Source organism: Garra rufa, chromosome 8, assembly GCF_049309525.1.
Source record: "Garra rufa chromosome 8, GarRuf1.0, whole genome shotgun sequence".
Taxonomy (NCBI): Eukaryota; Metazoa; Chordata; class Actinopteri; order Cypriniformes; family Cyprinidae; genus Garra; species Garra rufa.
In genome coordinates this window covers 9801681-9819272 of record NC_133368.1, presented here as the reverse complement: position 1 = coordinate 9819272, position 17592 = coordinate 9801681, and the positions used below count along the sequence as shown (strand labels likewise).

The 17592-nt window shown below is 39.0% G+C and overlaps 1 protein-coding gene across 1 annotated transcript; it reads right to left on the bottom strand.

The window, feature by feature from the left end:
• Nucleotides 1–4813: 4813 nt before the first annotated feature.
• On the bottom strand, nt 4814–14615 carry sik1 (salt-inducible kinase 1). Its single transcript, XM_073845435.1, has 14 exons — nt 14415–14615; nt 13763–13962; nt 13513–13629; nt 11510–11573; nt 10904–11065; nt 10516–10640; nt 10298–10421; nt 9986–10206; nt 9497–9646; nt 9293–9403; nt 8730–8955; nt 8391–8645; nt 8063–8288; nt 4814–7814 (listed from the first exon to the last, which is right to left on the bottom strand). The coding sequence occupies exons 2-14, from the start codon at nt 13913–13915 to the stop codon at nt 7331–7333; spliced, it is 2418 nt and encodes an 805-aa protein (XP_073701536.1). The 5' UTR covers nt 13916–13962; nt 14415–14615; the 3' UTR covers nt 4814–7330.
• Nucleotides 14616–17592: the final 2977 nt, after the last annotated feature.

Here is a 17592-nt window from a genome sequence, read left to right as displayed (position 1 = left end):
ATAAAGTCATAATTGCGAGATATAATCTCACTATTGCAAGAAATAAAGTCAAAATTGCAAAATAAAACGTGCAATTCTGTTTTTTTTTCTCGCAAATGCGAATTTATATCTCACAATTCTGACGTTTTTCCTCAAAATTGCATGATATAAACTTGCAATTGCGTGTTATGAAGTCATAATTGCGAGATATAAACTTACAGTTGCAAGAAATAAAGTCAAAATTGCGAGATAAATCGTGCAATTCAGTTTTTCTCTCGCAAATGCTAATTTATATCTCACAATTCTGACTTTTTTCCTCAGAATTCCATGATATAAACTTGCAATTGTGAGTTATAAAGTCAGAATTGCAAGATATAAACTCACAGTTCTGGCTTTTTTCTCAGAATTGCATGATATAAACTCACAATTGCAAGAAATAAAGTCAGAATTGTGAGATAAAAATGTGCAATTCTCGTTTTTTTTTTTCTCTTGCAAATGCAAATTTATATCTCACAATTCTGACTTTTTTTCCTCAGAATTGCATGATATAAACTTGCAATTGGGAGTTATAAAATCCAGTTTTGAGGGGGAAAAAAGGACTGATATGTTCTCAAAATTGCGAGTTTATATTACACAATTCTGAGAAAAAATTTCATATCACAGTTCATATCACAAAAAATCAGAATTGCGAGATGTAAATTCGCAGTTGTGATAAAAAATAGTCTGAATTATGAGATAAAAAGTCACAATTACCTTTTTTTATTTATTCTGTGGTGGAAACAGGCTTACAAACATTCTTTGCTTAGATTATTGTTTAAAGAGAAAAAGCAATGAACTGCTTAAAAATGAGAGTTGTACCTCACAAGAAAAACAAATATTACACACCATAACAAATGCTAATAGTTTTCAAATACTACTTGATACTTACTTGAAGTTTCCTCTAATGAATGCTGTTAAAAGACACACCAAATTTGTTTCTTGTGTTTTTAAAACCCTGTTCATCTATAAGGCTGAAATGTACGGTGGCCGAGAGAGGCCAACGCGATGCAAACAAGAAAACACATGCAAACAGAAAAAACGACAACAAATTAAGGAAACATCTTCATCAGTTTGACAACACAGGCGCTGCAAATCCTCGCAACGCAAACACAAATACGGAAACGCGCTGCAAATTCTCACAACACAACCAAACTCAGAAACGCGCTGCGAACACACGAACGCGCTGCATATAACACGGTCCACAACGGAAATGTTTCAGGGGGACCTCAAAAAGTGACGAACTCATCTGGGACCTGATTATTTGTTCAGTGGCTGTTGGTCAGAGCAGAGGTGTTATCGGTGAACTATCGCCTTTTAGTGATAGTATAGTATCACTTAAAGGTGATAGTGATATAAATAATCAGGTAATATAGTGATATAAATAATCAGGTCCCAGATGAGTTCGTCACTTTTTGAGGTCCCCCTGAAACATTTCCGTTGTGGTCCGTGCTATATGCAGCGCGTTTGTTAGTTTGCAGCGCCCTCGTGTGTTCGCAGCGCGTTTCTGAGTTTGGTTGTGTTGTGAGAATTTGCAGCGCGTTTCCGTATTTGTGTTTGCGTTGCGAGGATTTGCAGCGCCTGTGTTGTCAAACTGATGAAGATGTTTTCTTAATTTGTTGTCGTTTTTTTCTGTTTGCATGTGTTTTCTTGTTTGCAGCGCGTTGGCCTCTCTCGGCCACCGTAGTAATGTTAGAAATGGTAAATATGTTTGATTTGTTTAGCATTATTTTTAAAAAAACATAGACAAAATACTTCCATCTGTGTTTTTCATAGTGTAGATTACTATTTTAAAATGTGGAAAATATAAATAATAAAAAATGAATATTGACTTTTGACAGGCAGCATCATTCTCAAGAAATAATAATGTTGTTTTAGACATTTAAACTCAAAAATAAAATATAGCCTAAGTATACAAACCTGAATTGCAGGATATTGTATCATTATAAACTACAATTATAAAATCCTTTTTTATATTGTATAAATACACACACACACACACACACACACACACACACACATATATATCTATATGTATATATATATATATATGTCAAATCTAATATTACTTCTGATATTTACCTGTGATATTTCTGAAATGATGAAGAGTACAAAACACACGCCTGTTCTTGGTAATAGATGTTTTTCTGCAGGCCCTCATCATAAGATCAGCAGATCAACGCTGTGAGCAGGCGTTTGAGCTTATGAGTTGGAGCAGGGCATCCAGACAGAATGATTGGCATGGACCGCTGGCTTTGGAGCTGAACGTATGAGCATGGAATTCCCAGCACAGATCAATGCGAGCTCTCTGGGCACGTAGCCACCCGCTAGCTTACAGCTGGAGTGAAGAGCGCACACACACTGGAATGTGTTTACATGATGTGCTCTGTCTTCCACTGTACCTGTGATCCTCTCCGCAGAAACTGTCGCATTAGATTATATATTACGGACAGTTGTGTTTCACGATAATTGTTATGTTTCTGCTGGTTGCTCGGGTTTCTGAGTTGTTTACGGTCTGGGAATAAATTTCATGTTGTTCTATCATTGCAAAATAATTATTGTTGTTGATGTATCTCTGAATAAATAAAATAACAACTAAATATGATGTAGAACTGTTAATTTTCTGTAATTAATGTTATTTGCTATAATTTGCATTGTTAAAAGCGCTATACAAATTGAATTTAATTGAAAATTAATTAATTAATTAATTAAAACAAGAAAAATACTACACCACACTAGTATGTATGCTAAAATGTACACTACCAGTCAAAAGTCTTTGAACACTAAGATTTGTAATGTTTTTTAAAATAGTCTCTTCTGCTCACCAAGCCTGGATTTATTTGATCCGAAGTACAGCAAAACAGTACAATTCTGAAATGTTTACCATTTAAAATAACTGTTTTCTATTTAAATAGTATGTACACTAAACTGTACACTACCAGTCAAAAGTTTTTGAACAGTAAGATTTTTAATGTTTTTTAAAGAACTCTTTTTTGCTCACCAAGCCTGGATTTATTTGATCCAAAGTACAACAAAAACAGTCCAATTTTGAAATAGTTGTACTATTTAAAATAACTGTTTTCTGTTTGAATATATTGTAATTTATTCCTGTGATTTCAAAGCTGAATTTTTAGCATCATTAATCCAGTCACAGGATCCTTCAGAAATCATTCTAATATTCTGATTTGCTGCTCAAAAAAAAAAAAAAAAAAAAAAAAAAAACTTGTTGAAAACAGCTGAGTAAACCTTTTTCAATTTTCTTTGAGAACAGAATTTGAGAACAGCATTTATCTGAAATATAATTTTTTTGTAACATTATAACGTTTACTTTTGTTCAATTTAAAGCATCCTTGCTAAAAAAATAAAAATAATAATTTCTATAATTCCTCGGCATGATGCACCAAATCTGAAGAGACCAGTTTAGTGATTTTTGGCCAAACCATTCAGAGGTTATTAAGCTAAAAGAGCCGTTTTTCTTATCTCCTGACCACTAGCACTGTGCTGAAACTCTGCAGGTAGCCTCAAGTCATGCTTGTTATAACACACACCAAGTTTGGTCTCAATACGTCAAACCGTTGTAGAGATGTAGCCTCACATCCGTTTTTGTGTGCTTTTCGTAGAATTCGTTCGCACGTTATTCTAAAACGGTTTGACTAATCAACTTGAATTCTGTAACTTTTTGCCAGCATGGTCTGAAGATGATCTGAGCCTATTTTTGGTTGAAAATCAGACAAACCGTCTTGGACAAATTCGAAAAAGTAGGGTTTTTTGTCTATTAAATATAGAAAAAAAAAGATTTTTTAATTTTTGACTTCGATTCGGCATGACCCAAGGATTTAGAAAAAAAAAATTATTCTGTGCCCCACGGTTCAAAAGTTATTAGCATAAACATGAGTGAAATTTTGGACAAGTGGTGGCGCTAGAGAGTTTTAGTTAGTGACTCCAAACTTGTTATGGTTAATGATGAGACTGTCCCCTATCAGTGTGCCAAATTTCACAACTTTCCCGCAAGTGGTTCTATGGGCTGCCATAGACTCAAAGAGCGGAAGAAAAACGGTGGATACAGCGGATACAATAGGTGCCTACGCACCTTTAGTGCTTGGTCTCTAATAATAAATGTTTCTTGAACAACAAATCAACATGTTAGAATGATTTCTGAATGATCATGTGACACTGAAGACTGGAGTAATGATGATGAAAATATAGCTTTGATAACAGGAATAAATTACGTTTTAAAATATATTAAAATAGAAAGCAGTTATTTTAGATAGTAAAAAAAAAAATCTGAATATTATTTTTTGCTGTATTCGATCAAATAAATGCAAGCTTTGTGAGCAGAAAAAAAATGTATATATACATTTGACTGGTAGTATATTTTGAATGAAGTATTGTATTATTCCTATACCACAAAAAGAAAAAAAAAATTGATCTACTATTAAAACAAGGGGGAAAAGCCAGTGGGAAACAAAAAATTCAGAAATTTTACAATTTTTTTAAAAAAAATATTCCTTAAAAAACATTCTTTATTTTGCACACTTTGTGTCTCATTTTAATTTTGTACTCTAAATAGACAATAATTACAATATATATATATTTTTTGCATTGCAAGATAAAGGTATATGTATAGATTTGTAGTTAAATAATCATGCGTGTGCAAATAATCCTGATATCATATGATAAATGTCTTAAAAAAATAGGCATTTTGTTTTGGAGAAAACATGCTTCGTATCACGAAGTAATTCCATATGAGCAAATGTAATCTCAGAAAAATGGGAAAAAAACAATCTAAACACAGAAATAAATTTCAAGAGGTGATTTTTTTTTTATTCAAATAAATAGCCACATAAATAACTCATATACTCTCTCATATACTTTCACACAGCCATGTACAATCACACATACAAGCAAGCAAGCATATCAGGGAAATATAACCAAAATAATAATAATAAAAAAGAATCAGACAGAACAGAATCTTTACAGTTCAGCATCAAAACATAGTGTTTCAAAAGTAACTACAGACTTGTTTATACCTGCAGTGGGAACAAACACTATTTTCAAAAGCAACTGTCATCATAAAGTGCATAACTGTCAAACAGCAAATGAAATGAAAGTATAAAATGGGGTGTTTGAACTAACAAAAAGCATAAGATACACACCTCTTCAGCTTTCTTAAAATCAAACTTTAAAAAAGAATTTGCCACCACTGGATTTGTTCAGACAAAGGCACAAGTTTGGTGGTGGGTAAAAAAAGGAAAGGGGTGTAACACTGTTTCTTACATCACCTTTAATAGCTTTACCATCAACTCATCTTTTCCTGCACTAGTTTCAAACACTGTCGTTTTATGACCCAATTTGGAAACACAGTACAGATTTTTTTTCTAAACTACTAAAAACCATTGCACAAATATGTCGAATTCACAAAGACAGACATGCAACAGGATCATTTTGAGCTATAAAAACAGTGTTTCAAGCAAATGGAGCTTCAACAATGGTAACACACTATTTCATATAAATTGCACACAAACCCAGAAACACTTCTGAAATCTACTTCTAGCACCTAGATTGTAAGCTAAATGTTTAAAAAAAAATATATAAAATCATCTCTATTGCTACAAGACATCTTCAGCTATGTGTGTGTGCATTTTAATCAAGAAAAATCATACGAGTATGTAAATGCATGGCCTTTCTGAGAAAGGGAGAACCTAAAACAATTGCTTATCAAATATTTGTGAACTAGAGGAGGCAGCTACTTTTTACATCTGAGCAGTAAGACCACGTTTGGGAGATTTGAAACGTGCTACACTTTAATAAAAAGGAGGGCTTTTCGCCGCCGTGACATCTGTAGAAAAAGTATGCTTCTCTTGATCTTCCCTGCACTCTCTCTTTGGCTTTTCCTGGTATTTTTCTAGTTCTGCCGTTCTAAAAAGCCAGCCTGGATGCAAAGGCAACCTGTGTCAACAAGCTGTACAAAATGGCCAGGCTCTCATTTCCTATGCTCATGCAGAATACATCATCAAAATTATCTCGTACATACAATCATTACAAACAGAAAAAAAGAAAACATGCTCTATAAAAGAAAGAATAAAATAACAGTAGGCATGAAGTACCTTTTGCTTTCCTACAACAGCTTCCTCTCCTGGTTCTACATTTCAATATGAAATATTGCACTATACTCGTAATCTTTGTTCACTGTTTTAAAAAAAGTAAAAAAAAAAAAAAAAAAAAGCTAATTTACACCATTAATGAGAGTCATGGGTTCAAGACATTGTAATGGGCCTAACTTATTTTCATACAGTGTGTGTTGAGGTGAAAGATCAGTTATGGAGGAGGTAGTGAACTAATGGAAGAGGAGTCTTGAGGAACCAAAACTGAACGGCTAGGCCGGACAATGTCTCCTAATTACATTAAGTCATTGGTAGGTGCACATTTGTATGCTCAAAATTGTCTAGTGTCTTTGTATATACGTGACTAAACATGAAGCAGCATTAAAGTCCTTGTCACAGACAGCGAAAACCCAAAGACCTGATCTAGTAAACACTACGCAGTACCTGTTGTGCTTATATCTAGCTTACTCTCATTTGTCTTGACTTTCCTCTCACACTCAGGCGCTTCTTCATTGCACACACATCATTGGAGGCATAGTGTGGCTAGTTTGCGCATCACAGATGAAATGACAGTATTTTTTTCTTAGTTTGGAAGTTTTGGATAAGTCAGATACTGCATTTTGCTTCAAGAACTTGTAGGAAAGAAATGAAAGAGGCATAAAAAGCAATCAACTTTGGTCTTCTCTGGAGATGTAAAACACAAACAAACAAAATCAAAAGCTCAAGATCTAAAAAGGAAATCATTGGAAAAATCTGTAAGGAAGACATCACTGTCCTATTTTCATACTTGTATAGAGAATAAACAAGCGTCTCTGACTGAATCATTCGCGATTGTGGAGGCCAGTTTTGTGTTTGAGTGGACTCACTTGCAAATGGTTGAAAACTCACACTGTTCAGTTCCTTGTTCAGTGACCCGTCCTTTATTGCTGTGTGGACAGGAGCACCCGGCAAGGGTCATGGGCTCAATGAAGAGGTTGGTTATTGCTTCTTCTTATTTTCTCTGGTCATTCCAACACCTATAGACACAATCGTGTGTCCAGAGAGAGTAGAACCGTCTCTCCTTTGCATTAGAAAACTATCGAGAGCATCATCAAAATGAGATGCTTTCAAGTTCTGACGCTCAACACCATTGTCCATTGGCTCACTCTGGACTAAGAGTGGTGGAAGCAGTCAGCATCATTCTAAGACCTTCTTCAAAATCTTTGCCTTCTTTACTTGACCATGACACAGCTGCTGAGTTGCTGCTTTTGACCAGAACAGACCAGCTCCTGGACATCATGTTCAGGCTCGATGCTGGTGCTCAGGCTCCAACTGCCCTGCTGGGGCAGGAGGGAGAAAGGCCCCTGGGATGGGATGGTGGGCTGGATCTGCAGGTGCTGTGGGGACTGAGGGTGGAGATGCGGCCGCTGGCTGATGTGCAGACGTGCCTCCAGAAGATGGGCAGCAGATGCCACGGGGGACAAGGATGAGGAAGAGGAGTCAAGAGACTGCTGCTGCTGCCACAGGTTGTGCTGGAAGGCGATGGAGGTTTGCTGGCACGAAGGAAGGATAGGTTGAGTTGGGGGGTTGGAAAACAGCGCGGCAGGGGCAAAGAGATTGTTGGAGGGAGGAGACGTGGGGTGGGACTGCGAGAGGAAGAGCACGGGCTGCTGAGTCTGGACTTGGGGCTGAGGCTGGTGTTGGATCTGCAGCATCCTGTGTGATGAAAGAACAAGAGAGTTTAGGTGTGTTCAAGAAATGGACCCCAGTGTTTCCTAATCCTGTTTCTGGTTTACATTTTGCATCTCTTCTTTATCTGACTCATCATAGTCTTGGAGTCTATACTAATGCACCGAATCATGTGTGTTTGATTAGGAAGAGTACTGGAAAGGCACCAGGAACAGGGTTGGGAAACACTGATGTATCTTTAGAAGTTTGGGAAATATATGGATTTTTTTTCTCACCTCTGCTGGTGCAGAACCTCTTCCAGCATGCTGCGGCGCTCACGTAGGCCGCTAGAGCTCTGAAGGCTTGAGGGAGTGCACATAGTTGGGCCAAGCGACCCCCGGCTGCCTCTGGAGCATGAGGTCGGAGGGCACACCTGTCGTGCCAGACCTTTGATCTTGTTCAACCCCAGCAGGCCTTTTGCACGAGTGTTCTTCCTCAGCTGCTGTCTGAACGCCTTCAGACCTACAGAAATAATCACAGACTGGTTAGAAACTACTTAGCCATGTGATTCTAAACCTGACATGTGTGTTTTATAGTAGATTTTAAATTTTTAATGAAACTCACCCTGCGTTAGGGAGGTGTCTGAAGCCCTACGCCCCTCTTGGAAGCTTGCTGCAAGCATGCTGCCTTGATTTTGCAAAAGGAGGTTGGAGGAAAGAGTGAGGGGTGTCCCGGCAGGGGCTAACGCCTGAGGGCCATTATTGGAGGTGAGCAGTGATGAAAGATCCCCTACAGCAGAAGAGAGAGCTGGGCTGGGGTTCGAGGAGGACTTCAGACAGCTGTCAGACGAAGCACCGTCTGAAGGGCTAACTACAATACCTGAGAGAAGATGACAGATGTAATTAATAACCAGATCTGTGCATTAAGTCCTTCAGTTCACCTTAATGTTAAAATTTCACTTACAGGGTGGATTGCACTGGTTAAATCGAGTGGAGACCTCTGCAAGTGTGTGCCTTCGGGAGGTGTTGCTGGGCAAATGGGGCGGCTGGACCTGCAGCATCCCCTCTTCCTCCTCCAGGTCATGAGGTCGCACCTCCTCGCTAATGGTGGTCTCCAGCAGGCTGTTGGGGGAGATAGATCGATTCCACAGGAGCCCGTTCAGGCTGGCCTCCACCGGACACACCACGCGCTGAGGAAGGGAGGGAGGCATTCACATTAGCCACTGCCTGTCTCTAATGGAGGAGGGGGATTGGGGGTGCACTGCATATCTGCAATATGAAACAGGACAGGGAGTCTATTTACTGAGCGACTAGGAAGAGAGGGGTCTAGAGCAGGGTCCTTGAGGTCCACTGTCCTGCAGATTTTAGCTCCAAGCCTAACCAAACACAGTGATTCTGAAGATCTTAATTAGCTTGTTTAGATATGCATAATCAGGGTTGCAGCTAATCTCTGCAGGGACAGTGGACCTCAAGTTACCCACCCCTTGTCTAGAGAGGGATTACATCAAGCTCAAGGGAAATACTGACCTGAAACAGGCCTCCTTGTTCACATTCCATCCCTGAATGGACAGGAGTGTTCACCTTGGTAGCGACAGGGAAGGCTGAAGTTCTGAAGCTGTCAGACGACTCCATGATCACCTTGAAAGTGAGATGGACAGAGGAAGAGCTGAGTTAGCAAAGGGAGATTTCATCTCAAACAGCAGAGTGTCTTGGCCTCGCTTCGACACTCACCTCTGGGGTGGAGGAATCGGACGCTGTCCTCGACCTCTGATTCCAGGCCCCGCATTGGCGGCTCAGCTGTTGGCTGCGGTGCTCCTTCACTCTTTCTAGCAGCAGGTAATAGATTGCTGAGAAGTGGTTGTAGCTACTGTTTTGCAGAGACTGTGAAAGGCAATCGAAAAGCTGTTTTAGACACAGTGACCATACTGAGCGTCATTTTAACAGGTGTAATGAAACGCAGGCAGTCTGCATCAAGAATTAACTTCTTAAGGGATATTACCGAAAGCTAAAAGCAACACAGCATGGCAGCTTTCAAAACAGATGCTACCGTGTTTATCCTATCTGTGCCAACAGACGGACATATTTAAAGCTACGGGAAGCTGGATATGGTGTTGTTTTTATTCCAAGGTGACTAATTGACAATTTACGTCTGATGAGCAACATATATTAACCTGTTTGTAGCATACACAGAGACACGTCTGTATCTGCCCCTTTTCTCACCTCCACAGTCCTCTGTCTGTCAATGCCGAGGGTCTGCATGATACCCAAGACGGGTTCACTGTAGTCTCCCAGGTTGGAGTTGTAGTCAGTAAGGGACAGGGAAAGGGTTTGAAGGGGCGCACTGGGATCTGCAAGCATCCAGCGGTGCTGCTTGATCTGAGCCATGCTGATCCGCTTGGCTGGGTCGACCACCAGCATCTTGCGAATAAGATTTTCACAGTCTGGACAAAGAGACAAGGAGATCTCGTTTAAAATGAGTTTTCTTACATTGATGCAGCTGTGTACATGAAAAGAGGGAGCAAAGAGCTGTACCTTGTGACATGAAGAATGGTATTCTGAAGCGGCCCTCCGTCACTCTCTGTCTCAGAGCTGGAAGACTGTCCCCATCAAAGGGCAGGGACCCGCACACCAACACATAAAGAACAACACCTAGACTCTGTGAAAGACACACATTTGTAGCATATATTAGATTTGCATTTATACCAGTGCATGTAAGGCAGCTGTGTAAGACATCAGAATGATAAACATACCCAAATGTCTAACTGCGGCCCTTCATATTCCTTCCCCTCAAAGACCTCTGGAGCAGCGTATGGTGGGCTTCCACACCACGTGGAGAGAGGCTCCCCGGCATTGTAGAAGTTTCCAAATCCAAAGTCTGAAAGAAATGGAGGAGATGTGAGTTCTTTGTTGATGAAAAGACTCATTAAACTGCTTCAAAATGGTGTGCATTCCTTATAAAAACCCTATAATGAATGACTTGTGTCAGTACTGGTTTAATTACTTAATTTTATTACTGATCCTAACTGTGAATTCAGTAATTACTTTCTTTAAAGGACACTCGTAGTCTAACTATGTGAAGTGTTTATGAGCAGGCCACATCAATATGTGAACCCTTAAAAGCTTATTTTCTTTGCTCACCTGCCAGCTTGATGTTCATGTTGGCATCTAGCAGCAGGTTTTCAGTTTTGAGGTCTCTGTGGACTATGTGGTGCCGGTGGCAGTAGTCCACCGCTGTCAGAATCTGCCAAAACTTCTTACGAGCCTCGTTTTCACTCATCCTTCCGTTGGACGTCAGATAGTCTGTAAAAAAGAGGACGGCTTAGAAAGGGAGGAGACATCGCCTTAAAAGCACCATATAAAGACAGAACCAAGCCTAAGATTTATCTGGGGAGACAGCCATTGTTTTTTTAAACGCTGAGTATATGACAGGTGAAGATACAGATATGTTATAGTGTTTAAATCCCTATGTCGTGAGGACAAGCAGAGGTAGAGCAGCTTATCCCTTTTACATAGTTACATAAAGCTCCAAAATCCAACACCTGTCTCGCGCTGCGCTCGTTCACTCACTGACTCACTGCTCTGACGGCAATGTTGATCTAAATAATTCTCTCCCCGTCATTCCTCATTATCCACAACAACTGGACAAGAGGTTTTGGGAGAGCCACAGACGTCAAAAACAACAGACGCCCATTAGCCTTTTCACAGATTACTTAGTCATTAATTTGCAAAAGGGTTTCCACTTACCAAACATTTCTCCATTTTTTGCATACTCTGTCACGATGTACAGCATGTCTTTGGTCTCCATGACCTATAAAGACAAAAACATCAGAGAATTTTTAAAAAATGTAATAATTGACCCAGTTATTACAGCATCAACAAGCCACTTCTCTTTTGACCCAAATTTCCTTATTTTGTCAACTTCTACCATAGTTCTTGTTTATATATATATAACAGGTTAGTTTGTAATGATATGCTACAATTGCATAAGAGTGTAGCCAAGCATTTCCTGAATGCCCCGAGCACACACACAGATGCCTGCTGTCTGATCTATCAGTACCACTGAAGAAGCTAATGACAGCTGAAACTTTATCTTCACCAAACTGTTTCTTTTGAACCATAAAATACGTACACTCATAAGACCTAGTTTGAGCACAAAGGCATGCAGTGACACAAAAGGAATTGTAGTTCAACAATTAATAGCATAAGAAATGATAAAAGAGAGGGTGTATGACGTCCTCGCCCTTTATGGGAATGTCCCGTAAGTTCCAGGCAGAGGCCTGAGGGAGAAATACTAAACGCTTCATGTTGCGCTACTAGCAAGAGTTGCACAACAGGTTCTGTGCTGTCCTCTTTTTCTCCTGCTCAGAAAACCTGTGTAATGATCCATATACGTGCTCACACTCTTGATATTTGAGGTCAGTGCATAACATAACGTGTCTTGACCCACGTAGTCAGGCAGGAAAAAGGTCTTTATCTCTAGATAAACCCAGCGTCCAAAGACTTCAGTATTTAGAGTCAACCCAGAGGTGCCAATGATGTCATAGCTTCCTTAGAAACCCCATCCTGTTCGGCCCACAGAGACGTCTCCCTCCGTCACTACTGCAGAGGGAGATGACTGAAGGAAACTATTGATAGTGTCTGAAGTGAATGAAAAGCTAAAAGCAATAATAAAGGACTGTTTGTTCAAGAAGCTTGAGAACAGAAACAGTTTATCAAAGAGGTTATGGGTCACCAGTTCTACATTTTTCATCTCAAGGGCTTTTAGCTTTAAATAAACAGGGCTTCTGTTATGAAAGAAGAGATACATTTGAGGTTATCTGACACTAAAGCAGGATCAAACTGAAAGCTGAAAATCCAGGACGCTTTCGTGAAGGATTCTTACTGACACTGCAGTCACCATCTTATAAGTTGGATGACATTAGGATATGTTTTAATTAATTAACATGAACAAGTATGCTGAAGGAATGGCACATCCAGCTCGTATCAAACTACAACGCTGCTGCTCAGTTCCCCAAAACTTTCGACCTCTTACAAACACGAGTGTGATGTTATTTCCAAGGATTTTAGTTTCTCGCAACCTCCGTTCTCAGCATAATCTGCAAAATGCTAATCTCTGAACAAAACAAACTTGTAAACTGTACAGGCTATGAGAAAAAGAATGTGCTGACATATTAGCACCCTGTATTAGCCTGCTTCTGTTTGCACAAACGTGTGAGCCAAACTATGGCGACAAAACAAGCCCAGGGATCAAATCAGATTGTACTTCTTAGAGATTTTTCCTCTGGCTAGCTTCACGTGACTTTGCAGACACATTGCACTTTGACTTCCACCAGTGCAAATTAAGTCGGAGATTTAGACCCTGTATCCTTACGTCCAACACACTCCCTGTTAGAGAGATTAGTCTAATAATATTTTTTTAATGCGATTTTAAAGCCAACCTTCAGGATCATTTCGACCTCAAAAATTACTTTATTTACTGTAATCTCATTTATATTTTTAATTACGTAAAACCAGTTTTAGTTAACCTGATGAAACATATTTAATGCAGTGGACAGTTGCTATGCAGAAGCTGAATGCAACTTCAGGCTATTCATACATTGCACGCTATCCAGATGTACTTCCAGGGAAGAGCACCTCACCATTTGCCTGACCAACACTTTCACTCACCATTAAACCAGCATGCTAAAATACACAATGCTTCCTCAGTTTAGCTGACATTTAGCATCATTAACTTAACAAATCCTTACCTGATAGAGCTTAATGATGTGAGGGTGATTGAGCAGCTTCATAATCTGAACCTCCCTGTAGATTTTCTCCAAGTTGGCCGAGTTTAGTCTTGTTTTATCAATTATTTTAATTGCAACCTGCATGAAAATGCAAAATGCACATTAGAAATGCAGCTGAATATATTGTACATAATAAATTATTATTTACCAATTTTGGAGGTAAATATAAATATTTTTAATGCATGTTTAAAATATTCTGCAGGAGGCTTACCTGTGTTTTCGTTACTTTGTGTCTGGCCAGTTTGACTACAGCGAAGTTTCCCTTGCCGAGGGTTCGGATGATCTCATAGAAGCCGACCTGCAGAGGTCTGGCCTGGGCACAACTTGACTGAGAGCCCGCGCTGCTGTCTGTCATTATAACCATGATGCCGGTTTTGTGTGTGCCGAAGCGCAGCGATAACTTCAATTAATCTGTAACAAACCAGAAATGCTACATTATAAATGCGCACGGATACTTCTGAAATTAAGCGACAAAGGTACAAACATTGTTATTATTCGTTAATAACAATAATTCCTAAACATGCGATCCAATCACAACCTACACAAAACCCTCTATGCTTGCTTAAATCAATGAATTAACGTTTACACGTTTTATTTCAAGATGCTCCAATTATAAAACATTGTCAGCTCACTTCAAAGCAAGGTAATAGCCATTCAAATTGTACCATGCAATTACTAAAAAGTTCAGACTAAATGAACAATAGGCTAACAGGTAAAAGCAGAGCGCAACGTCCTTGGAATTCAGAGAAAAGTCAAATTAAAAATAAATAAACAAAAACATAGGTATATAATGATAAAGTATATTATATATCTATTTCACACACGCATGTCATGGGAAGTATGAAAAGCGAAAGCACTCTTACCTTTAACACACGAATAAATTCCACCTCCTTCCACAGTACAAATGATTTTTAAATCTGCATTTACAAGTCATTCCTTATGCAGATCTTGAGGGAAAAAACAACTTGTTTTTGTTTTTATTCTGTCCTGATAATAGTTCCTCTGTACAGCGATATACACTTTGACGGAGCGCGCTACTATGTACAAGGTGCCGCTCCGGCCACTGAGGCTCCGCTCTGCTGTCACCAGACAAGCGCTACAGGCTCCTGGTGTGATGAGGGGCTCCGCCTCCTCCCCCTCTTGCCATAACAAACTGATACCCGCCTCATTAACGTCACACTCGCGTCAGAGCTCGGAGCGCACAAGGCAGAAGTTGCCGAGCAACTGTGCGGGCTCGTCGTACAGTGACGCCAGTGCTGATGGAGGGGTTGCTTGGAGATGAGGACGATGACGCCAGTGGCAGAGATGTGTCGCCGCTCTCAAGCTGTTAGTGTTATGTGGAGGCTCACAGTCTCTGCTCCACCTGCTGGAAGGCATGCGCACTCCGCGAGCTGTCAACTTGCTTGACATGCTTGTGTTATTTTGAGGAATACAAAGAATGAATTATGGTTCTGCTGTGTGGACGCAAATGAGAATGCGTGTTTGTTTTGGAGCGATGGGGTTCATCCAAGTTCCAAGTATACATTAACCCGAAAAGAAACTTTGAATACAACACATCTACACTACCTTTCAAAAGTTTGGGGTCAGTGAGAGAAGTCTTTAAAGAAGCCTCTTATGCTCATCAAGGCTGCATTTTTTGGATTAAAAATACAGAAAAAAACAGTAATATTGCAATATAAAATAATGTTTTTATTTTAACTTACTTTAAAATAGAATTTATTCCTGTGATGAAAAGCTGATGAATCAGCTGTTACTCCAGTCTTAAGTGTCACATGATCCTTCAATAAATCAGCTGATTTATTATTAGAATGATCAATGTTGGATAATATCAACAGTTGTGCTGCCAAATATTTTTTGGAACCTGTGATGTTTTTTTTTTTTTTTTTTCAGGATTCTTTCATGAATAACAAATTTAAAAAGTACATTGTTTATTCAAAATATAAATATTTTATAACAATGTAAATTATTTATTATTAACTTTTAATAAACTTTTAGTTATTAACTTAATACATCCTTGGTGAAAAAAAGTATTAATTTCTTAAAACAATAAAAATGTACTGACCCCACTCTTTTGAACGGTAGTGTACATCCATATGACGTTTCTGGAATTCTAACTATGATTGAATATGCATATAAATGAATCTATTTGTAGTCTGAGTTGACTATTGTTGCATTCTAAATCTCATGTCGTTAATACTACTATATATGGTATTCTACATATCCACAGGTATGTGGACAACCTCCTCTAATGAACAGGTTTGATTTTTCAGCTACACCCATTCCTAACATTGCATAAAATCAACTATACTTAACATTAATCCCAATGCATTTGAAATTAATAATTCGAAAAGCTCATTATATTTGCAATCACTTTGCAAGAAGATATGCAAATGTGAATTTACGTATTTACATTTGCAGTGATTATGATGCGCAATTTTCTTCTTGGAAAACACCGCTTACGGGGCTCTTTGCAAGATTCGAGTCTCCTTATGAAAGTCAAGGTTGTGAGTAATCTGCTCTGCAGCTCAACAAGAGAGGGAGGGTGCATCATTCATTGCGTATGCACAGCGCTGATCTATGTGACAATGCTTAATGTCCACAGAGAGCATATACTGCATTGGCATTAGCATTTCTCAGAGATCTTACATGTGCACACAAATATGTGCATGCACAAGCTTTTGCTTGCAAAGCCTTCCCTGTGGACACACAGTCTCATTCATGCATACACACACCGGTGCATAGATTTATGCCTGAGGCAACCCCGCAGAGGAATAAAGCCATTCGAAATGGCTGATACAGATAAAGATCGGCTAGTAATTGGTGCGTCAACACTGAAACAGATGCACAAGCCTAATATGGTGGTGGCAATACATCATAGCATAGATGACAGGTTGAACAACAGGATCGTAAAACACATACTTGGAATGAAACATGTGGCATTACCCTTATTATCAACAGGTGTGATGTTTTACTTTCAGTGACCTCAAATCATCTGTCAAACAGATGACGAAGAATATATTCCAGATAATATGTTTCAGATTAAGAGCTCATTCAAGCCAAATCCATAATTCATCAGACATTACTGAAATTCATCATCAAAAAAAATCTAGCTATTCTTTCCTAATACTGTCTCTTACGCAATAGATCTGTTTTGAGTCACATATTGTCATCTCCTGCATTTTGAAAGGAATCTATTTTTATTTGTCACATATTTTCATGCAATGTCTGGCTTAGTCACTCTTTGCGAGTACACGTTTTAGAGGCTGGTAGGTTGCGGAAAGCACCAAAATTTCTTTCTTCACACAAGGTGATGGTTGGGGACTCCTTTTGGTTTTGATATCTCTGAGAAGAAACCCCAATATAGTACCTTCACACCGTGACATTAATGAGGGGTCTCCCTCAAAAGCGGACAACCTTTTGAAAACACAGGAGATGCTGCCCACGCGAAAAGACTGTAGAAGTCTCCGAAGGAGTTTCTTGGTTTTGGTGGTGAGACATTCAACACATTCGACAGCACACAAACTTTTCCGCTCCGTGCTTATAGTGGTGTCAAAAAGTTTTCTGAGTCATGGTGGAACTGGAATAGACTGCAAGAATAAACAAACAAGACACTGTACAACTGCACACTGCTAAAAAAGATTTTCTTATAGTCCTGTTTTCTGAAAAATCTATCAAGTGAGTTTTAAGATTAAAACAGGACCAATATCTGCCAGTGGGGTAAAAAATAAACTTTACTCAAAAGGAAAACAAGTTTATTTTCTGTTTTTAAATGAATACCCCAAAATGAAAATTTGCTGAAAATGTATTCACCCACAATCCATCAGGATGTAAATGAGTTCATCAAAACAGATTTGGAGAAATGTAGCATTACATCACTTGCTCACCAATGAGTCATCTGCAGTGAATGGGTGCCGTCAGAATGACAGTCCAAACAGCTGGTAAAGACATCACAATAATCCACAAGTAATGTAAGCAGTCCTCAAGCTGCACATTTGTAAGCAACAAAACTATCATTAAGAAGTTTTTAACTTCAAACCAATG